We start from the raw sequence: 23,269 nt of genomic DNA, 5'->3' as shown, positions 1-23,269 counted from the left end.
ATTATATTATATTATATTGCATTCAAGATTTACATTCCGCTATTACATGAATTAGTGTTCATAGCAGATTATAATAAAGACTTTGATCTACTGAGATCAAATCCTGTTAAACAAGCATTATAATTCTCACATCGTTCAACTATAGGTAACAGTTTACATATCAAAAATCCTGACATATTAATTTAATAATATGAATTTCTTGTCAAAAAATGTTTTTAAAAGCTTCTGGAATAACATGTAATTGCTTTCTAATCTTATCATCAAAGGAGCTAGATATAAAAAAAGATGAAACCTCAGTGTCTAAATAGTTTAATTTTACAGATGGAAATTGAATGTGAAATTTATTATGTGAGGCATGACCTATACAACCTAATGATAGTACGGACAAATCCACCAAATATACCCCCCTCCTATTTTACGAAGCTGCCCTAGGCTTTTAATCACCAGCCGTGGCGATATTAGCTCTGATTCTCCTAGGAATTCTATAAACATCGGTGCTAATACTGCTCCGGACGGCAATAAAAAAGCCTAACACAGCTTTGTAAAAAAAAAAAGGGGGTGGGGTAGTGGAGGCTAGGACATTTAAAAAATGTTAATATCTATACACAAAATTTAAACTGAATTCTAGCATTTACTGGCAACCAGCGTAATTTTAAGATACATAGTAACATATGTATCTTAAAATTACACTGGTTGCCTGTAAATGCTAGAATTCAGTTTAAATTTTGTGTCTAAATATTAAGGACTACCGGGTGAAACTGAAAGAAGCCAAGAGGGAGATACACCTGGCGAAAGAGCAGGCGGAGAGCAAATGGCTAAAAATGTAAAAAAGGGAGACAAAATTTTTTTCAGATATATCAGTGAAAGGAGGAAGATGAAAAATGGAATTGCTAAACTAAAAGATACTAGGAACCGATATGTGGAGAGTGATGAAGAAAAAGCAAACGTGTTAAACAAATACTTCTGTGTTGTGTTCACGGAAGAAAAACCTGAAGAAGGACCAAGATTGTCTGGCAAAGTTACACTAGAAAATGGAGTAGATTCTGAGCTGTTCACGGAGGAAAGTGTTTATGAACAACTTGAAAAACTGATGGTGAACAAAGCGATGAAACCGGACGGGTTCCATCCCAGGATACTGAGGGAGCTCAGAGAGATTCTGTCAGGTCCTATTAAAGACTTGTTCAACAAATCTCTGGAGACAGGAGTGGTTCCTGGGGACTGGAGGAGAGCGGATGTGATCCCTATTAACAAAAGTGGTCACAGGGATGAAGCGGGAAACTATAGGCCGGTAAGCCTCACTTTGGTTGTTGGAAAATTAATGGAAGTGTTGCCGAAAGAAAGAATAGTGAACTTCCTAGAATTTAATGGGTTACAGGATCCGAGGTAACATGGCTTTACCAAAGGTAAATTGTGCCATACGAACCTGATTGAATTTTTTGATTGGGTGACCAGAGAACTGGATCGTGGACATATGCTAGATGTAATTTACTTAGATTTCAACAAAGTCTTTGACACAGTTCTTCATAGGAGGCTCTTGAACAAACTTAAAGGGCTGAAGTTAGGATCCAAAGTGGAGAATTGGATTAGAAATTGGTTGACGGACAGACGCCAGAGGTTGGTGGTTAATGGAAGCCGCTCTGAGGAAGGAAAGGTGAGTAGTGGAGTCCCTCAGGGTTCAGTGCTGGGGCCAATCCTGTTCAATATGTTTGTGTGTGACATTGCTGAAGGGTTAGAAGGAAAAGTTTGCCTTTTTTGCGGATGATACCAAGATTTGTAACAGAGTAGACACCGAGGAGGGAGTGGAAAAAAAGGATCTACAAAAGTTAGAGAAATGGTCTAAAATCTGGCAACTAAAATTCAATGCAAAGAAATGCAGAGTAATGCATTTGGGGATTAATAATCGGAAGGAGCCGTATATTCTGGAAGGGGAAAGGCTGATATGCACGGATGGCGAGAGGGACTTTGGGGTGATAGTGTCCGAAGATCTAAAGGCGAAAAGGCAGTGCAACAAGGTGGTGGCTGCTGCCAGAAGGATGCTGGGCTGTATAAAGAGAGGCATAACTAGTAGAAGAATGAAGGTGTTGATGCCCCTGTACAGGTCATTGGTGAGGCCCCACTTGGAGTATTGTGTTCAGTTCTGGAGACCGTATCTGGGAAAGGACACAAAAAGGCTTGAAGCGGTCCAGAGGAGGGCGATGAAAATGATAGGAGGTTTGCGCCAAAAGACGTATGAGGTGAGACTGGAAGCCCTGAATATGTATACCTTAGAGGAAAGGAGGGACAGGGAAGATATGATTTAGACGTTCAAATACTTGAAAGTTATTAACGTAGAACAAAATCTTTTCCAGAGAAAGGAAAATGGTAAAACCAGAGGACATAATTTGAGGTTGAGAGGTGGGAGGCTTAAGAGCAATGTAAGAAAATTCTTCTTTACAGTGCTGCGCAAACACAGTTTGAGAAACAGAGTAGCTGAAATGAGTACAGAAATAGCTATTGCTGGGCTAGGCATTTTCTGTACTCATTTCAGCTACTCTGTTCCTACCTCTGTAATGAGTTCTTAATAAGTAGAAGTTCCTGAAGAAGGACTTACTTTCCGAAACTGAAGCTCGGTTGAACAGATCTTTGAAACGGAACCATCTTTGAGTTCGGAACCATCTTTGAGATTTTTTGCAGTCGAACAGCTCTTTGAAACGAATCAACCCGTTTGAAGTGTCTTTGGGAGTACCTTGCTTATTTCGGGTCTCCGCATCAAGATAAGTTCCTTTTCAAATTATTATTTTCTGTTAAGGCTGTGCCGTCCTATGTTTCTCAAACTGTGTTTGCGCATCACTGTGATAGTTATACTTTTTTCTGTTAATTAAGTGTGTTTGCACTATTCACTTTAATCCTTTCTGTCCCTTCCAGTCCAACATCTCTCCTTCCTTCCTTCCTCCTTTTTGTTCCCCCTCCCAGACCAACATTTCTCCCTCCTTTCCCTCCACCAGTCCAACATTTCTTTCCCTCTGCCTCCTGCATGCTTTCTCTCCTCCAGTCCTCATTCCCTCCCCCAACAAACATCTCTCTCTCTCTCTCTCCATGAGTCCACATTTTCACTCTTTGCCCTCTTCCCCTTCCCCTGTGACATTTCTCCTTCCCTCCTTTCTGCCCTCCCATCCAACATTTCTCCTTCTCTCTCTCCATGAGTCCAACACTTTCTGCCTCCTGCATTCTGTCTCTCTCTCCTCGTCCCTTCCCTCAAGTGTGACATCCATCCTTCCCTCTTTCCCACCCCTCAATCCACCTCTCCCCAACTCCACTCACAACTAATATGCTCTCTCCTCATGCACCATTTCTACCTCCCCTCCACATCCATTTCTCCCTCTCTCATCACTCACCCCTCCTGCAACAATTTTCCTTCCTTCCCTCCCCCCAACCTCAATCACAACTAATATGCTCTCTCCCCAAGCACCATCTCACCTTCCCTTCCAGGTCCATTTCTCCCTCTCTCACCATTCTTATCCCTCCTACAACATTTTTCCTTCCCTCCCTCCCTCTGGGTTAGTGGCACTGATTCCTAATAACCCAGAAACCTCTTTTCTGTTCTGTCCCCCCAGGCAGAAGCAGGAAGTTCTGATAGAGGATGGGACCTGGCAGAGGAGAAGCTTCCAGGTTAGCAGCAGGCAGCATGCAGCACCTCTCCCTTCCCTCCCCTTCTCCTTCAAGTCCAGCAGCACCTTTCTCTTCCCTTCCCCTCCAGCCAGATCCAGCAGCACCTCTTCTTCCTTCCATTTCCCTCATACCCTGTCTAGTAGTACCTATCCCTCTCCTTTTCCCATGTCCAGCAGTACCTCTCCTCCCCCTAACAGCAGCTCACTGTGTGCTTTTAACTTTCCCACACAGCTTCCGCTAGCATTAGTTTAGCAATTCCATCAGGCAGTCTTGGGGCCTTTGCTAGGCTGAACCACCTCTGATGAAGCAACTTCCTCTTTCCTCTGTGGTGGGTCAGTCTAGCAAAGGCTGCCTGATGGAATTGCTAAACTAACACTAATGGCAGCTGTGTGGGAAGATAAAAGCAGGCAGTGGGCAGCTGCTGCTAGTCCAGGGGTGAGGGGGAGGGGAGAGAAGACAATGATGGCGAAGATGGCAAAACGAAGGTGGGAGATATGTGAAGGCAGCGCCATGTACCCCGACAATGGTACCCGAACCTGTGTGTTAAGAACCTCTGTTTTATAGTACAGGAACTCCTATTCTTCCCCCTATGTTCCCACCCCTCCCCCGATTGCTAGCATGTCCCTTTCCTCTCTCTACCTCTCTCCTCCCTCCCCCCCCCCCCCCCCCCCCCCGGCTACCATCTCCCCATCCCCTTTCTATTTCTCCCTTGTGGCCAGCATTATATTATATTATATTATATTGCATTCAAGATTTACATTCCGCTATTACATGAATTAGTGTTCATAGCAGATTATAATAAAGACTTTGATCTACTGAGATCAAATCCTGTTAAACAAGCATTATAATTCTCACATCGTTCAACTATAGGTAACAGTTTACATATCAAAAATCCTGACATATTAATTTAATAATATGAATTTCTTGTCAAAAAATGTTTTTAAAAGCTTCTGGAATAACATGTAATTGCTTTCTAATCTTATCATCAAAGGAGCTAGATATAAAAAAAGATGAAACCTCAGTGTCTAAATAGTTTAATTTTACAGATGGAAATTGAATGTGAAATTTATTATGTGAGGCATGACCTATACAACCTAATGATAGTACGGACAAATCCACCAAATATACCCCCCTCCTATTTTACGAAGCCGCCCTAGGCTTTTAATCACCAGCCGTGGCGATATTAGCTCTGATTCTCCTAGGAATTCTATAAACATCGGTGCTAATACTGCTCCGGACGGCAATAAAAAAGCCTAACACAGCTTTGTAAAAAAAAAAAGGGGGTGGGGTAGTGGAGGCTAGGACATTTAAAAAATGTTAATATCTATACACAAAATTTAAACTGAATTCTAGCATTTACTGGCAACCAGCGTAATTTTAAGATACATAGTAACATATGTATCTTAAAATTACACTGGTTGCCTGTAAATGCTAGAATTCAGTTTAAATTTTGTGTCTAAATATTAAGGACTACAGGGTGAAACTGAAAGAAGCCAAGAGGGAGATACACCTGGTGAAAGAGCAGGCGGAGAGCAAATGGCTAAAAATGTAAAAAAGGGAGACAAAATTTTTTTCAGATATATCAGTGAAAGGAGGAAGATGAAAAATGGAATTGCTAAACTAAAAGATACTAGGAACCGATATGTGGAGAGTGATGAAGAAAAAGCAAACGTGTTAAACAAATACTTCTGTGTTGTGTTCACGGAAGAAAAACCTGAAGAAGGACCAAGATTGTCTGGCAAAGTTACACTAGAAAATGGAGTAGATTCTGAGCTGTTCACGGAGGAAAGTATTTATGAACAACTTGAAAAACTGATGGTGAACAAAGCGATGAAACCGGACGGGTTCCATCCCAGGATACTGAGGGAGCTCAGAGAGATTCTGTCAGGTCCTATTAAAGACTTGTTCAACAAATCTCTGGAGACAGGAGTGGTTCCTGGGGACTGGAGGAGAGCGGATGTGATCCCTATTAACAAAAGTGGTCACAGGGATGAAGCGGGAAACTATAGGCCGGTAAGCCTCACTTTGGTTGTTGGAAAATTAATGGAAGTGTTGCCGAAAGAAAGAATAGTGAACTTCCTAGAATTTAATGGGTTACAGGATCCGAGGCAACATGGCTTTACCAAAGGTAAATTGTGCCATACGAACCTGATTGAATTTTTTGATTGAGTGACCAGAGAACTGGATCGTGGACATATGCTAGATGTAATTTACTTAGATTTCAGCAAAGTCTTTGACACAGTTCTTCATAGGAGGCTCTTGAACAAATTTAAAGGGCTGAAGTTAGGATCCAAAGTGGAGAATTGGATTAGAAACTGGTTGACGGACAGACGCCAGAGGTTGGTGGTTAATGGAAGCCGCTCTGAGGAAGGAAAGGTGAGTAGTGGAGTCCCTCAGGGTTCAGTGCTGGGGCCAATCCTGTTCAATATGTTTGTGTGTGACATTGCTGAAGGGTTAGAAGGAAAAGTTTGCCTTTTTTGCGGATGATACCAAGATTTGTAACAGAGTAGACACCGAGGAGGGAGTGGAAAAAAAGGATCTACAAAAGTTAGAGAAATGGTCTAAAATCTGGCAACTAAAATTCAATGCAAAGAAATGCAGAGTAATGCATTTGGGGATTAATAATCGGAAGGAGCCGTATATTCTGGAAGGGGAGAGGCTGATATGCACGGATGGCGAGAGGGACTTTGGGGTGATAGTGTCCGAAGATCTAAAGGCGAAAAGGCAGTGCAACAAGGTGGTGGCTGCTGCCAGAAGGATGCTGGGCTGTATAAAGAGAGGCATAACTAGTAGAAGAATGAAGGTGTTGATGCCCCTGTACAGGTCATTGGTGAGGCCCCACTTGGAGTATTGTGTTCAGTTCTGGAGACCGTATCTGGCGAAGGACACAAAAAGGCTTGAAGCGGTCCAGAGGAGGGCGATGAAAATGATAGGAGGTTTGCGCCAAAAGACGTATGAGGAGAGACTGGAAGCCCTGAATATGTATACCTTAGAGGAAAGGAGGGACAGGGAAGATATGATTTAGACGTTCAAATACTTGAAAGTTATTAACGTAGAACAAAATCTTTTCCAGAGAAAGGAAAATGGTAAAACCAGAGGACATAATTTGAGGTTGAGAGGTGGGAGGCTTAAGAGCAATGTAAGAAAATTCTTCTTTACAGTGCTGCGCAAACACAGTTTGAGAAACAGAGTAGCTGAAATGAGTACAGAAATAGCTATTGCTGGGCTAGGCATTTTCTGTACTCATTTCAGCTACTCTGTTCCTACCTCTGTAATGAGTTCTTAATAAGTAGAAGTTCCTGAAGAAGGACTTACTTTCCGAAACTGAAGCTCGGTTGAACAGATCTTTGAAACGGAACCATCTTTGAGTTCGGAACCATCTTTGAGATTTTTTGCAGTCGAACAGCTCTTTGAAACGAATCAACCCGTTTGAAGTGTCTTTGGGAGTACCTTGCTTATTTCGGGTCTCCGCATCAAGATAAGTTCCTTTTCAAATTATTATTTTCTGTTAAGGCTGTGCCGTCCTATGTTTCTCAAACTGTGTTTGCGCATCACTGTGATATTTACACTTTTTTCTGTTAATTAAGTGTTTGCACTATTCACTTTAATTGCACACATGAAGACTCTATGATGGTGTGGTGCACTGAGCTGTGTCTCGTACACGGGTTGAAGTATTAAACATTTTTTACATTTATCTGACATTAATCCTCACTGAAGTCTTCTCACTAAATTTATTTATTAATATCACACACAAATGATCGTGGCAGGAGGGATGTCCTAGTCCTGCTGACACCCCATGAATCCCCCCAATGTTCCCCGGCAGGAGGGATACCCAATCCCTCCTGCCGACACCCCTCAAATCCCCCCCCCCCCTCCATGATAGGCAGCAGGAGGGATGCCCAGTCCTTCCTGCTGACAGGGTCTTGAGGAAAATCCCTTTGTCCAGAGACAGCCTACTTCCTAAAATAATATTGAAAACTGAGAGAGGATCAGAAAGACATAAGTTTTCTGTGGTGACCTGGGATGCAAGTCCAGCCATGGATCACCCAAGACCAAGACAGACCCCTTTTGTATGCATGTATTTACATATAAAGGGGCTGGAAAGAATTCCATGGACCATGCTTGACATGCTTTTCCCACTTATTAGTTTCTGCCTACCTGTTCTAGATTCAAATTGAATGACACATTATGACATAATGCATGAATCATTTCTAAACACACATGCACCCACAAATTTATGCATATATATATAAAGAGAGATACCTAAGAGCATCGATGAGAAATTAACATCAAACTTATAACAGGATGGGTAAAAATATTAGACAAATTCACTAATGCTTTTGGAGCAGTGATGTAATAAATCCCATTGCCTTATCTATTTCACCCAAAATTAAATCCTGAACGTTGAGGTTAGTTTGCTCAAAAGGGAGAATATGGCATCCACATCATCTACTAACTTTTCTCTTCTCAGATTTTTACAGATTGATCATTTCTCTTCAGATGGCTGGGATGGTTCTCTCGGGAAGTAATTTTAACTTTTCTAGCTGTTCCTATGAAGACATTCGAAAAGACTATAGGCATACTATCAGCAAGATCTTGAAGAAAGAAGTAAGTAACACTATGTTCTATTGGCATTGATTAAGAATAGAAGTTGCTGCATGCATCTGCTAATGTGATATGGGATTTTGAAAACAAAGTGTTTTTTGGGTTTGTTTTTTTTGGAGGGGGGGGTTAGAAAAAAATATCTGCAGAAAATACAGATGCAAACTGCTTTGGATGCGTTTCCCGTGCACAGTGTTCAGATAACCGTAATAATGATTTTTATGGCACTACTGGACATATGTAGCACAGTGCAGCAGTGATAAGTACTTAGTTACAATATGGCGCTGCCACAAAGAGCTTATGACTTAGCTGGGTACAGAGGCAATTTGAGATAAAGTAACTTGCTTGGTTGCAGAGAGTGCCAGTGGTAGAAGCTGGATTTGAATCTTGACTTCCAGTCCTTTGCTCTAATCATTGTATGTGATGATCTTAAGGTGGCCAAACACGTTGAAAAGGTGACGGCGAAAGCTAGAAGGATGCTAGGTTGCATAGGGAGAGGTATGGCCAGTAGGAAAAAGGAGGTATTGATGCCCCTGTATAAGACTTTGGTGAGACCTCATTTAGAATATTGTGTAGAATTCTGGAGGCTGCATCTTCAAAAAGATATAAAAAGGATGGAGTCGGTCCAGAGGAAGGCTACTAAAATGGTATGTGGTCTTCATCATAAGGCATATGGGACAAACTTAAAGATCTCAATCTGTATACTTTGGAGGAAAGGTGGGAGAGGGGAGATATGATAGAGACGTTTAAATACCTATGTAATGTAAATGCGCATGAGTCGACTCTCTTTAATTTGAAAGGAAACTCTGCAATGAGAGGGCATAGGATGAAGTTAAGAGATGATAGGTTCCATTGTAATCTAAGGAAATACTTTTTTACAAAAAGTGTGATAGATGCATGAAACAGTCTTTCAGAAGAGGTGGTGGAGAGAAAGACTGTGTCTAAATGATAGGCATGTGGGATCTCTCAGAAAGAGTAAGAGATAATGGTTACTGCAGATGGGCAGAATAGATGAGCCATTTGGCCTTTATCTGCCATCATGTTTCTTTGTTTCTAATTTGGAAAATTTGTGCAAAAGAACTTGTGAACTCCACCTGTCTGCAGAATTTTGAGAATAATTAACTTCTTGCAGATTTTCTCATAATATATGTATCTCCAACTTTGTACAACCACTTCAAATGAGAATCAGTTTGGACCACCAGAAGTAGTTGTAGTTCCTTAAATGAGCTTGGCATATGTCAGTCTTTAAGAGATCACAGTGAAAGACTTTGGATCTAATGCCATCTCAATTTACATCATCACTTTAGCCTTGCTCTGAATCCTAGTGAGAATACGGTTAGGGTTGGGATTGGATTACATATTTATTTATTTTATTGAATTTGAAAGACTGCATATCAATTAAATATCTATGCTATCTTGGTGTGTTTTTTGTAACTTGAAGTTTATTGAAATTTTTCAACAAACCCACACAAAATAGATGAAACAGAACCATGTGTAGCATAAGTGTCCCTCCCCCTAAAAGGTACACACACAACAAATCCTCTGATCTCTCTGGTCCAGATAAGATTTTACTGGACCACAACAAAGCACCTGGAGTGTTCAATTTTTGAAAAGCTGTCAGATAAGGGTTGTCCAGAAAAACCTAAAGTTGGAAAAACTTTGCAAATTGAAGATTTTGTCATGAATTTGATTGTGCTTGATCAGAAAATAAATTTTGTAAAGCTCATTCTGGGATCGCTCATAGCCACTGATTACATAAAGCTACATTTTTCTTAAAATTTGCTATTATTTTTGCTTAATGGAGCAAATTTCTTGGTATTATAGCTATAACTTTTATGTTTTCATAGCAATGATACATTGATAAAAAGGCATTTTGGGCCTGGTTCTGTATAGGACGCCCAGTCTCAGCAGCCGCCTAAGCAGCTTTTGAGAATCGCACACAGGCGTCCTATACAGAATCGCGTCTGACCCATCCTAACCACCCCAATTCTCTAACTGGCATCCATGTCACAGAACTGCATTGCCGCTGAGGTGATCGCGGCAAGGGAATCTCCCTGCCATGATCAGCTGAACGGCATGGGCATGGAACCCTCAAATCCCACCGCAAGTCAGCTGGCAGGAGAGATGCCCACTCCCTCCCACTTCCACCCCCAAACCCCCTCACTCTGTTCATGGCAGGAGGGATGCCCAATCTCTTCTGCTGCCAACCCCTAAACAATCCCCAGCAGAAGAGATGCCCACTCCCGCCTGCCGGCACCCCCCAACATTCACAGCAGGAGGGATGCCCACTCCCTCCTGCTGGTACCCCTCAACATCCCCGGCAGGAGGGAGGCCCACTTCCTCCTGCCAGTAACCCCTCCCCCGAACCCACACCACCCAAAGCCCACCTGGACCGCTCCCCCCATACCTTTAATAGGAAGGCTGGCCAGAGAGATGCCTACTCACTCTGGTCAGCAGGCCCGTCTCTTCAGAATGCATCCTGGGATGCACTTGGGAGGGGCCTAAGGCCCTGATTGGCCCGGGTACTTAAGGCCCCTCCCATAGGAGGGGTTTTATGCACCAGGGCCAACTGGAGTCTTAGGCCTCTTTTGGGATGTACTGGGAATGGCCTAAGACTCCGATTGGCTAGATACCTATAGTCACTCCCGTGGAAGGGACCTCCCATAGGGAAGACATATAGCCACTCCCATGGGAGGGACTTCCCATAAGGAAGAGCTGGGAAATTTCAGACCGGTAAGCCTGACTTCAGCGCTGGGCAAAATAGTGAAAACAATTATAAAAAATAAAGTAGACAAACATGATTTAATGGGACAAAGTCAGCATGGGTTCAGTCAATGGAGATTTTGCCTCATCAACTTGCTTAACTTCTTTGAAGGTGTAAATAAACATGTAGATAAAGGTGAACCAATTGATGTAGCACATCTAGATTTTCAGAAAGCTTTTGACAAAGTTTCTCATGAAAGGCTCCTGAGAAAATTAGAGTCATGGAATAGGATGCAATGTTCAGTTATGGATTAGAAATTGGTTATTGGATAGAAAACAGAGGGTAGTCTTAAATGGCTATTTTTCTCAGTGGAGGAGAGTTAATAGTAAAGTGCTGCAGGGATCTGTACTGGGACTGGTGCTATTTAACTTATTTATAAATGATCTGGAAATTGGAACGACAAGTGAGGTGATTAAATTTGCAGATGACACTAAACTGTTCAAAGTTATTAAAACACTTGCAGACCTTAAGAAATTGGAAGACTTGGCATCCCAATGGCAGATAAAATTTAATGTGGACAAATGCAAAGTGATACTAGGGTTCACCTTGGGTGTCAGCGCCCAAGAAAAAAATCTGGGTGTCATTGTAGACAATATGCTATTACCTACTGCCCAATGTGTGGCGGCACCAAAAAAAGCAAACAAGATGCTAGGAATTATTTTTAAAAGGATGATTAACAAGACTATGAATGTTATAATGCTTCTGTATCACTCCATGGTGCAACCTCACCTTTAGTACTATGTTCAGTTCTGGTCACCTTATCTAAAAAAAAATTTAGTGGAACTAGAAAAAGTTCAAAGATGAGCGACCAGGATGATAAAGGGGATGGAACTCCTCTTGTATGAGGAAAGACTAAAGAGGTTAGGGCTCTTCCGCTTGGAAAAGAGATGGCTGAGGGGAGATATGATTGAAGTCTACAAAATCCTGAGTGGTTTAGAATGGGTACAAGTGGATCAATTTATTTTTTTAATGAATCAAAAATTAAAGACTAGGGGACAATTAATGAAGTTACAGGAAAATACTTTTAAAAGCAATAAGAGGAAATATTTTTTCACTCAGAGAATAGTTAAGTTTTGGAATGCATTGTCAGATGTTGTGGTAAGAGCTATTAATGTAGCTGGTTTTAAGAAAGAATATAAAACAGACTTGACACAAAATGTCTTTTTATCAATGTATCATTGCTGAGCATGAAAACATAACAGTTATAGCTATAATACCAAGAAATTTGCTCCTTTAAGCAAAAATAATAACAAATTTAAGAATGGAGTTCTATGTAATAAGTGGCTTCGAGTGTCCTCAGGATGGGCTTTAAAATTTTTTAAAAAATTATTTTCTGATCAAGCACAATCGAATTCATTGGAAAAACTTAAATTCGCAGTTTTCCAACTATAGGTTTTTCTGATACTGTCAGATACTGTACTCCATAAAGAGTAAATATTTAAGTCTCTGATGCCACCTTGTGGTAGATAGAGGCAGCAATGACTGTCCGAACTGCATAAAAGCAGCATAAGAACATAAGAACATAAGCAATGCCTCTGCCGAGTCAGACCTGAGGTCCATCGTGCCCAGCAGTCCGCTCACGCGGCGGCCCAACAGGTCCAGGACCTGTGCAGTAATCCTCTATCTATACCCCTCTATCCCCTTTTCCAACAGGAAATTGTCCAATCCTTTCTTAAACCCCAGTACCGTACTCTGCTCTATTACGTCCTCTGGAAGCGCATTCCAGGTGTCCACCACCCGCTGAGTAAAGAAAAACTTCCTAGCATTTTTTCCGAATGCCCTCTTATTCTTTTATGTTTTGAAAATCTGAAGAATCTATCTCTCTCTACTTTCTCTATGCCCTTCATGATCTTGTAGGTTTCTATCATGTCTCCTCTGAGTCTCCGCTTTTCCAGAGAGAAGAGCTCCAGCCTCTTCAATCTTTCAGTGTATGAAAGGTTTTCCATGCCCTTAATCATTCGTGTCGCTCTCCTCTGGACCCTCTCAAGTATTGCCATATCCTTCTTAAGGTACGGTGACCAATACTGAACACAGTACTCCAGGTGCGGGCGCACCATTGCCCGATACAACGGCAGGATGACTTCTTTTGTTCTGGTCGTAATACCATTTTTAATAATACCCAACATTCTGTTTGCCTTTTTCGCGGCTGCTGCGCATTGCGCCGTTGGCTTCATTGTTGTATCCACCAGTACACCCAAATCTCTTTCAAGGTTACTTCCCTCTAATACTAAGCCCCCCATTTGGTAGCTGAACATCGGGTTCTTTCTCCCTATATCATGACCTTGCATTTCCCTACATTGAATTTCATCTGCCATTTATTCGCCCACTCCTCCAGTTTGTTTAGGTCCCTTTGTAGGTCCTCACACTCTTCTGTAGTTCTAACCCTTCTACAGAGTTTAGTGTCATCTGCAAATTTTATAACTTCACATTTCGTCCCCGTTTCCAGGTCATTGATAAATATATTAACAGCAGCGGTCCAAGTACAGACCCATGCGGAACTCCGCTCGTGACTTTCCTCCAGCCCGAGTAGTGACCCTTCACCCCAACCCTCTGTCTCCTGCCTGCCAACCAGTGTTTGATCCATCTGTGTACGTCCCCTTCCACCCCGTGGTTCCACAGCTTCCTAAGTAGCCGCTCATGGGGTACCTTGTCAAAGGCCTTTTGGAAGTCAAGGTAAATGATGTCTATAGGTTCCCCTTTGTCCAACTGGCTGTTTACCCCCTCAAAGAAGTGCAGTAAGTTTGTTTGGCACGATCTTCCCTTGCAGAAGCCATGCTGGCTCGCTTTCATCAGCCCATTTTTTTTGATGTGCTCACAGATGCTGTCCTTTATCAGTGCTTCTACCATCTTGCCTGGAACCGATGTCAAACTTACCGGCCTATAGTTTCCCAGGTCTCCTCTTGACCCCTTTTTAAAGATAGGTGTAACATTTGCTATCTTCCAGTCCTCCGGAATCTCTCCAGTTTTCAAGGATAGGTTGCAAACTCGTTGGAGTATCCCTGCTATCTCATTTCTTAGTTCTTTTAGTACCCTAGGGTGGATTCCGTCCGGGCCTGGTGATTTGTCGCTTTTCAATCTATCTATCTGTTGGAGGACATCCTCATGGCTCACCTCTATTGCTGACAGTTTTTCTTCTTGGTCACCATGGAAGATCACGTCGGGTTCCGGTACACTGGATGTGTCCTCGCTTGTGAAGACTGACGAGAAGAATTTGTTTAACCTGTCGGCTACCTCTTTTTGCTCCTTTATCACTCCCTTTTTGTCTCCATCATCCAACGGTCCTACTTCCTCCCTCGCTGGTTTCTTCCCCTTAACATATCTGAAGAATGATTTGAAGTTTTTTGCCTCCCTGGCCAGTCTCTCTTCGTATTCTCTTTTCGCTCTCCTAACCACTTGATGACATTCTCTTTGGCGTTTCCTGTGTTCATTCCAGTTTTCCCCAGTTTGGTTCTTTTTCCATTTCTGGAATGATTTTTTCTTGTCTCCTATCGCTTTCTTCACCTCATTGTTTATCCATGCGGGGTCTTTTGTTCGGTTTTTTTTGCACCCTTTTCTAAATCTGGGGATGTACATATGTTGTGCATCTTGCACTGTGCCTTTGAATAGAGACCAGGCTTGCTCTACAGTTTCTGTTTTCCTTGAGCTGTTCCTAAGTTTTTTTCTTACCATTGCTCTCATAGCATCATAGTTCCCTTTCTTGAAGTTGAACGTTGTCACTGTGGTTCTCTTCCCTTTTGCTGCACTTACTCCTAATTTGTACTGGATCATGTTGTGATCGCTGTTTCCTAGTGGTCCTACTACTTCCACTTCTTTTGCAGGCCCCTCTATTCCGTTGAGGATTAGGTCAAGAGTGGCATATCCTCTTTATCCACCAGCAGAGAGTAAGAAATTTAACTAAGCAGGCAAAGCTCTCGTGTAAAATCCAAAGTCAGTCCAGCAATAGCAGTGAATTCATCTCACACTAGCTTCCAAAAACAGGTAACAGGACAGTCCCATCACGTATGCAACAGTATGCCAACCTGACCACATAATCTCCAACATTTCCAATCAGCTTTAAGATCCTTTTTAAACACTGATAATGGAGTTAAATACAATCTCAATAATAGCTTTAAGCCAGCCTCCTTCACCTGAGCTGAGGCAGAAAAATAATTTGTTTCTTGAATAATCAACCAATAATTTCAGGTATACCACGAAGTTGCAGTTCAAGTTCCCAGGTCAACATATAAGTAAATTTAGTAAATTGGTAATTTCATACAATTTTGTATAATGCTGATATCAAACCTCTTGATACCTGAAACTGAGACCAGAGCCTTCCAATGGAGTCTCAGCCCATCGAAGTGCCTGCTTGTAGGGTCTCAAGTGGAAATATAAGTAAAAATCCACATTGGGGAACTGAAATTCCAAACTGGCAGCCTTGAAGGATTAGAGCTATTGCCTTGAAATAGCCGACATAAATATCTAACCCCTTGTTTGACCATCCCTGAAGGAAGTACTCATAAATAACATAACAAATTTGTTTGCATATTGCAATACTTTGTAGATCTATGCCAGTGGTTCTCAAACCTGTCCTGGGGGACCCCCAGCCAGTCAGGTTTTCAAGATATCCCTAATGAATATGCATGAGAGAGATTTGCATATAATGGAAGTGACAGGTATGCAAATCTCTCTCATGCATATTCATTAGGGATATCTTGAAAACCTGACTGGCTGGGGGTCCCCAAGGACAGGTTTGGGAACCATTGATCTATGCGATTGACAACAAAAATTAATCTAAACAAACAGAACAAAGCATAAATGTAATATTACATAAATTTGGTAAATAAATAGGTTTTCAAAGATTTCCTAAAATGTAAATAAGAAAAGAATCCAGAATCAGATGATTAAGCTCTTTATCCCTAATCACTGCTTAGTATGAAAATAGCGTGGAAATGTAAACAATGCAAAAATACAAACCAGAGCATCTTGAATTAGCGAATTCAAAATTATCAATGAGATAATTTGCAGTAAGACCATGCAACACCTTATAACAAATAAATTCAAATTCATAAACATCTCTTGTCTCGATAGGAAGCCAGTGAAGCCTGAGATAGTAAAGCATTATGTGGTCTGATTTCTTCAGCTTAAAAATCAGATGAATAACATTGTTCTGAATAATTCACAGTCTGCATAGGTTTTTTCTTTTGGTAACTGGCAAAATAAACACAATTTCCAAAAGCCTCTCAGCTTCCCTCCTACCCCCCTACCCCTTGTAATTAAGTAGCCAAAATATGCTTCGAAAAGGGGTTTGAAAGGCAGGATACCCATATAGGAGACCAAGAACCCCACAATAAACTCTCTAAAGGGATCCTCCCTGCATGTACTTGCTCCATCTGTACCACTGACTTAATTGAGGGACCACATTTCCACTCCCACACATGTCTCGATTGGGCTGCTAGGTAGCAAACCTTCAGGTCTGGGACTCCCTGCCCCCCAGATTCTTTATGCACCATAAGAACTACACCAGCAATGCTTAGGGCCTGTTTTACAAAGCCGCGCTAGTGGCTGCTGCGCAGTAACGGCCCCAAAGCCAATAAAGATTTAAAGGGCTTCAGGACTGTTGCCGCACAGCAACCGCTAGCGTGGCTTTGTAAAACAGGCCCTTAGTCTTTTATGCTGCTATATAAACTAAAAAAAATAACTTCTGCCAATAATGCAAAGTCTTAGTACAGTTTTTTTAAAAATATAAAAATCGGAGCAGCACATTAATGGGTTTTTTTTCCCCAATTCTTTATTTTTTAAAAATTTACAATAAATGTAACAGCATTTATAACATTTTAAACTCAAATACAACACTTAATATTCTGTTAAAATCCATATCAGAATTTATCCCCCCTCCCCCCTAATCAATAACATTCTTTAAATTCAAGAAAACCTACCATAAACCCCATTCCTATATACCTTATTTAATATTCAAATCAAAAAACCCTTCACCCCTCTCCCCATCCTTGATGTGCATTTTTAAGGGGAAAAATAATATTCAATCATTACAATATTTTGTTAAAGGCTTCCAAATCTCCTGAAATTTTCTAAAATTCCCCTGCTGTGTGGCTACTGTCCTTTCCATTTTATAAATGCAACATAAAGAGTTCCACCAGAAACTGTAATTAAGTCTCTTCCAGTTAATTTTGATAATGGCCGCTCTTCCCAGCAGTGAATAGGGTTCCTTATTTCACTCTTAGTTCCTCATGAATTCTCCTGACCAAGGGAAGATAATTAGCTGACAAAAAGCTCCTCTGCCGAAGAAGTCACATATGCTCTCAAACATTTTAGATGGAATGGAAGAGTAGTCTAGTGGTTAAAGCAGCTGCCTCAGCACCCTGAGGTTGTGAGTTCAATTCCCACTGCAGCTCTTTGAGACTCTGGGCAAGTCATTTAGCACTTCACTGACTAAGGTCCCCTTTTATCAAGCTGCATTAGGGGTAGGTTTTTTTTATCACAGGTTGCTGCAGTGAAAGCTCTGACACTCATAGGAATTCTAACACAGTGGCTTGCGATAAAAAACCCTAATGCAGCTTGATAAAAGGAGGCCTAAAATATGTAAATTGATTTGATTGTAACCACAAACAAAAAGTAGTATCAAGTCTCATCCCCTTTACCCACTTAAACAGAAAGCTAGATTTAAGATGCCCAACTACCGTACCCTCTATGGTTAAAATTTAATGTTTTTTGGTTTTATCCATATTGGCTTTAAAGCCAGATACATTCCCATTTATTTTCATCTCTTGTATCAGAACTGGTAAGAGGGTGAGACACTGACAATATCACATCATCAGTAAACAAAGATATCTTTTATGTAGGGAGGGATCCAAGATGACCACACTCACCTGACTCCTGTTGTGCTTCTCCTTTACTTGAGGGTGTTTTGGCACAGTAAAACAGCTGTCGGAGCCTCACAGTGTGTGGAGTCACCTGCAGTAGGCCCGACAGATAATTTTGTGAAGAGGATGGGCAGTATATGCATCAGAGAATGACCCGCTGAAGCACCCTGAACAGAGTTGAAATCTGGTGGAGCTTCTTGGGATGGATACAATATTAAGACCTGATGCAAGAGCACCTCCCCCACTGCTGTGGAATAATAGCTCCCCATTTAAGAGGTTAGCAGCTTCAAATATAGAAGCTGCCTTACCCGAGGCTTGTATTCAAAAAATTCAGAGCTAGAGGCCCCTTGTCTTGAGGAGACGTCTTTTGGGTCCATTTCCACATTGGCTTTGTCATCGATGGGAGAGATAGAAAGCACCTCTGGGAATTAATCAGAGGAAGCTTTATTTTTGGAACAATTCAACTTCACACTTGCCAAATTTTCTTTTATCTATGCCAACTGAGGTAACCTTAGACTCTTTATGGATCTTAATAGCAAATCTGGGAAAATCTTTGTGTCTACAAATCCAAACTTTGGAGCTTAGAACTAAGAAATGTGAAGAGAATTAAAAAATTATGAAAACTGATATTGAGACTTTGAATATTCGTGTAGTTAAAATGGAAAAAACAATTGGTTGAAATGACTGGTACAGGATGTTGTGGTGAAAGATGTTACCAATTAGAGAAGGAACGTTGAGTCATTAGAAAATATTGCTCGGTTCCTCAATTTCCATCAGGTGTTTTCTATAACACTTAGGGATATGTTTAAAAGATATTTTATGGAAAATTTGGGTATTCCTGAACAAACGATACCTCCAATATTACAAGCATTTTATTTACCAACAAAACCTTTACAAGGATAATCAGGATCTTATGCCTCAAGATATTTCAGCAGTTCTAGAATCATCTGATAAAGACTTAGCTAAACATTCAACTTTGGTAGCTACTGTGGCTCTAACACCAGACAAGATGTGGATTCTAAAGATGTGTTTCAAAAATAGACATAAACTGTTTTGGGATTTTAGAATTCAAATTTTCCCAGGTGTATCGCGGAATACACAAAGGCGAAGATGACAGTTTTTGCTTTTGAAACCTGGGGTTAACAGATTGGTGGTTCTTTTTATTTGAGATATCCTTGTAAGTGTATAGTGAGGTATCAGTCCCTGAGATATGTTTTCTTTGAACCATCTCATCTCACAACTTTCCCGACGACAAACATATAGAGGAGGTTCAAATTGAATCTCCTATTTAGCTCTATATTATTTTTGTTAACTGCTCCTTGAGGAGTCAGGTATATCTTTCTTCCTAAATGATTTCTTATTTATATTTCGCCTTTATACAAAGTGGATTACAACAGTACATCCATAATTAAAACAATAACATTCATAATACCACATATCATTATATAAGTCTTTTTTATAATAATGATAATGTGATATGGGATGGTAAGAAGAGTATCTAGGGTTTGTAATCAAGGTGCATACAGGAATCACCTCTTCCTTCTTCTTCTCTGGGCCTCTCTAACCCAGCTATGTTACTCTAAGGATTGATTGAACCCCTTGTTCATAACCCATTAAAATAATCTGTCATTAAAGACTCTAGGGGCTCCTTCTACAAAGGTGCGTTAGGGCCTTAACGCATGGAATAGCGCGTGCTAAAATGCCCTGCGTGCTAGCCGCTACCGCCTCCTTTTAAGCAGGTAGTAATTTTTCAGCTAGCGCACGCTAAAACTGCTAGCACACCTTAGTAAAAGGAGCCCTAGATGTGAATAAAAATGCTTATAAAAAGCATTTGAAACCCAACCCAAATCAGGCAATTTATCCACTGGTAAATGTTTGATAACCTGTAATATCTCACTAGGGGATATATCACAATCAAGAGGTTGCCAAAGAGCAGCATTTTCTACCTCCTGAAAATATTGATCTATAGCTACATCTGAAATAGATCCATCAGCCGCATATAAATGCTTACAGAAGTCCAGAAAGCAATCCTGAATCTGCTGCTCTTTATATACTAAATCCTCCTTCCCATCGCTTATTTTCAGAGTCTGATCTTGAACCTGACGCTTTCTCAACTGCTTAGCCAATAAGTGCTCCGATTTATCACTGTGCTCATAAAAATGTTGTTGCAATTTCAGCAGCTTAAACTCTATATTGGCTAATTGCAAATTGTGCAATTCCGATCTCAAGTTGTCATGCACCTTGGCAGCAGAAATCCGTGCAGGAATTACACCCTAAATGGTGAGACCTTAGCTAGGACCACAGCAGAGCGCGATTTAGGAGTAATCATTAGTGAAGACCTGAAAGCTGCCAATCAAGTGGAGAAGGCTTCATCCAAGGCTAGACAAATATTGGGATGTATCCGTAGAAGTTTCGTCAGCCGGAAGCCCAAGGTCATTATGCCATTGTACAGAACCATGGTGAGACCTCATCTGGAGTACTGTGTGCAATTCTGGAGGCCACACTACCGAAAAGATGTATTGAGAGTCGAGTCGATTCAACGTATGGCCACCAGGATGATCTCAGGGCTCAAGGATCTCTCATACGAAGAGAGGCTGAATAAATTGTGGCTGTACTCTCTCGAGGAACGTAGGGAGAGGGGAGACATGATTGAGACGTTTAAGTATATCACCAGTCGTATCAAGGAGGAAGATGATATTTTCTTTCTTAAAGGACCCTCGGCCACAAGGGGGCATCTGCTAAAAATCAGGGGCGGGAAATTTCATGGCGACTTCAGGAAGTATTTCTTCACCGAAAGAGTGGTTGATCATTGGAATAGACTTCCTGTGCAGGTGGTCAAGGCCAGCAGCGTGCCAGATTTTAAGAATAAATGGGATGCGCATGTGGGATCTCTAAGAGGGTAACAGTGAGGGGAGAGTCATCAGAATAGGCAGACTTGATGAGATAATAAATTTAGGGAAGGGGATCTTTAGTGTGGGCAGACTAGATGGGCTATGGCCCTTTTCTGCTGTCATTTTTCTATGTTTCTATGTTTCCTATCTCCTCTCTTCCCAGACCACTAATAGTGAGCCTCCACGTCTATCCTCCCAATAAGAGATTGATCTTTCTGTATCCTCTCTTTTTTCCTGATAGCACCCCATTTAATTAAAACCCACCTCATGACTGATTTAAACCCCTCCCATACCACAGAAACAGATACCTCTCCAGTATGATTAAGAGCAATATACTGAGTAAGTTCTGTAATCATATTTGCTGTAACATCCCTGTCTAGCAAGAGAATGTCAAGCTTCCGGAACACCCAGCCTTCCCTACTATTAGTATAAGAACATAAGAACATAAGTAGTGCCTCTGCCGGGTCAGACCAGAGGTCCATCCCGCCCAGCAGTCCGCCCCCGCGGCGGCCCAACAGGTCATGACCTGCCTTAATCACCAGAAGGGGCCCCCTTGCCCCCTAGGTTTCTCATCGAAGTCCTATCTTCCCATCAATGTCCTAATCCTCCGGCCTTGCACCTGCACGACCTGGTGAGCTGTCTATACTTATGCAACACCCCAGCACCTCCCTCAGTACCCCACGATCCCCTTTTCCCTCAGGAATCTGTCCAATCCCTGTTTGAATCCCTGTACTGTACTCTGCCGGATCACTTCCTCCGGGAGCGCTTTCCATTTGTCCACGACCCTTTGGGTGAAGAAAAACTTCCTTGCATTTGATTTGAACCTATCTCCCTTCAGTTTCTCTGAGTGCCCCCTTGTACCTGTCGTCCCTTTTAGTCTGAAGAACCTGTCCCTGTCCACCCTCTCTATGCCCCTAAGTATTTTGAAGGTCTCTATCATATCCCCCCTGAGCCTCCTTTTTTCCAGAGAGAAGAGCCCCAGTTTATCCAGCCTCTCAGCATATGGGAAGTTTTCCAGCCCTCTTACCAGTTTCGTTGCCCTCCTTTGGACTCTCTCAAGAACTGCCATGTCCTTCTTGAGGTGCGGCGACCAATATTGAACGCAGTATTCCAGATGTGGGCGCACCATCGCTCGATACAGCGGCATGATAACTTCCCGCGTCCTGATTGATATGCCCCTCTTGATGATGCCCAGCATCCTGTTGGCTTTCTTCGAGGCTGCTGCACACTGTGCGGATGGTTTCATGGATGGATCCACTAGCACACCACCCAAGTCTCTCTCAAGTCCGGTGTCTTCCAGCAATCTCCCCCCCATTTTATACTCGAACAACGGGTTCTTTTTCCCTATGTGCATGACCTTGCATTTATCTACGTTAAAGCGTAAATATCAAACTTAAAGTCACATCTTACAGGTGAGCAGTCCAATATACCAGAGGCCGACAGGCTATATGCAGGAAACGAAGATGGAAAATTGACAGGGTTGATGGTCAGTCTAGAACAGGTATGCAGGCAGATTGATAGGCTTAAAAATGATAAATCCCCAGGACGGGATGGCATTCATCCGAGGGTCATCAAGGAACTTAAAAGAGCTATAGCTGAATTGCTTCAACTAATAGCCAATCTGTTAATCAAATCATGAAGGATTCCATAAGACCGGAAAGTGGCGAATGTTACGACAATCTTCAAGAAAGTTTTGAGGGGAGATCCAGGAAACTACAGACCGGGAAAGATGGTAGAGGTGCTGATAAAGGACTGCATCATTGATCATCTGCTTAAACTTAGAGGGGGGAAATTTAGTAGTGACACCAGGAAGTATTTCTTCACGGAAAGAGTGGTGGATCACTGGAACAAGCTTCCAGTGAAGGTGGTTGAGGCCACCAGCGTGCTTGATTTCAAGAATAAATGGGACATCTACGTGGGATCCCTACGAAGGTCGAGTTAAGGAACTAGGTCATTAGCATTCAGACTTATTGGGGTGGGTCAGTAAAGTGGGCAGACTTGATGGGCTATAGCCCTTTTCTGCCGTCATCTTTCTATGTTTCTATGTTTCTACCTTGATGGATACAATCTGATGAGGATCAGCCAGCACGGCTTCAACAAAGGAAGATCTTGCTTGACAAACTTGCTGCACTTCTTTGAGGGAGTAAACAGGCAGATAGACAAGGATGACCCAATCGACATTGTATATCTGGATTTTCAGAAGGCGTTCGAAAAGGTTCTGCATGAATGACTACTTTGAAAAATTGCAAGCATGGAATCAAGGGTGAAATACTCACATGGATTAAAAACTGGCTGGCTGATAGGAAACAGAGAGTGGGGGTAAATGGACAATGCTCGGACTGGAAAAGCGTCATGAGTGGAGTGCCGCAGGTTTCGGTGTTTAGACCTGTGCTCTTCAACATATTTATAAATGACCTGGAAATTGGTATGACGAGTAAGGTGATTAAATTTGCAGATGATACGAAGTTATTCAGAGTAGTGAAGATGCAGGAGGATTGCGAAGACCT

General features: G+C 41.8%; 1 protein-coding gene across 1 annotated transcript in view; it reads left to right on the top strand.

Moving 5' to 3' along the window:
- The first annotated feature begins 4,127 nt into the window (after positions 1-4,127).
- LOC117352589 overlaps positions 4,128-23,269 on the top strand; it is a 42,516-nt gene continuing 23,374 nt past the window's right edge. Inside the window, exons 1-2 of the mRNA XM_033929131.1 lie at positions 4,128-4,174; positions 8,120-8,256. Coding sequence (XP_033785022.1) covers positions 4,159-4,174; positions 8,120-8,256 — 153 coding nt within the window. The 5' untranslated portion in view covers positions 4,128-4,158. The remainder of the gene's footprint in view (positions 4,175-8,119; positions 8,257-23,269) is intronic.

This window comes from Geotrypetes seraphini, chromosome 1 (assembly GCF_902459505.1).
Source record: "Geotrypetes seraphini chromosome 1, aGeoSer1.1, whole genome shotgun sequence".
In the NCBI taxonomy this organism is placed as follows: domain Eukaryota; kingdom Metazoa; phylum Chordata; class Amphibia; order Gymnophiona; family Dermophiidae; genus Geotrypetes; species Geotrypetes seraphini.
Note: the sequence above shows the minus strand (reverse complement) of the source record. Positions and strands in the feature narration are given on the sequence as shown.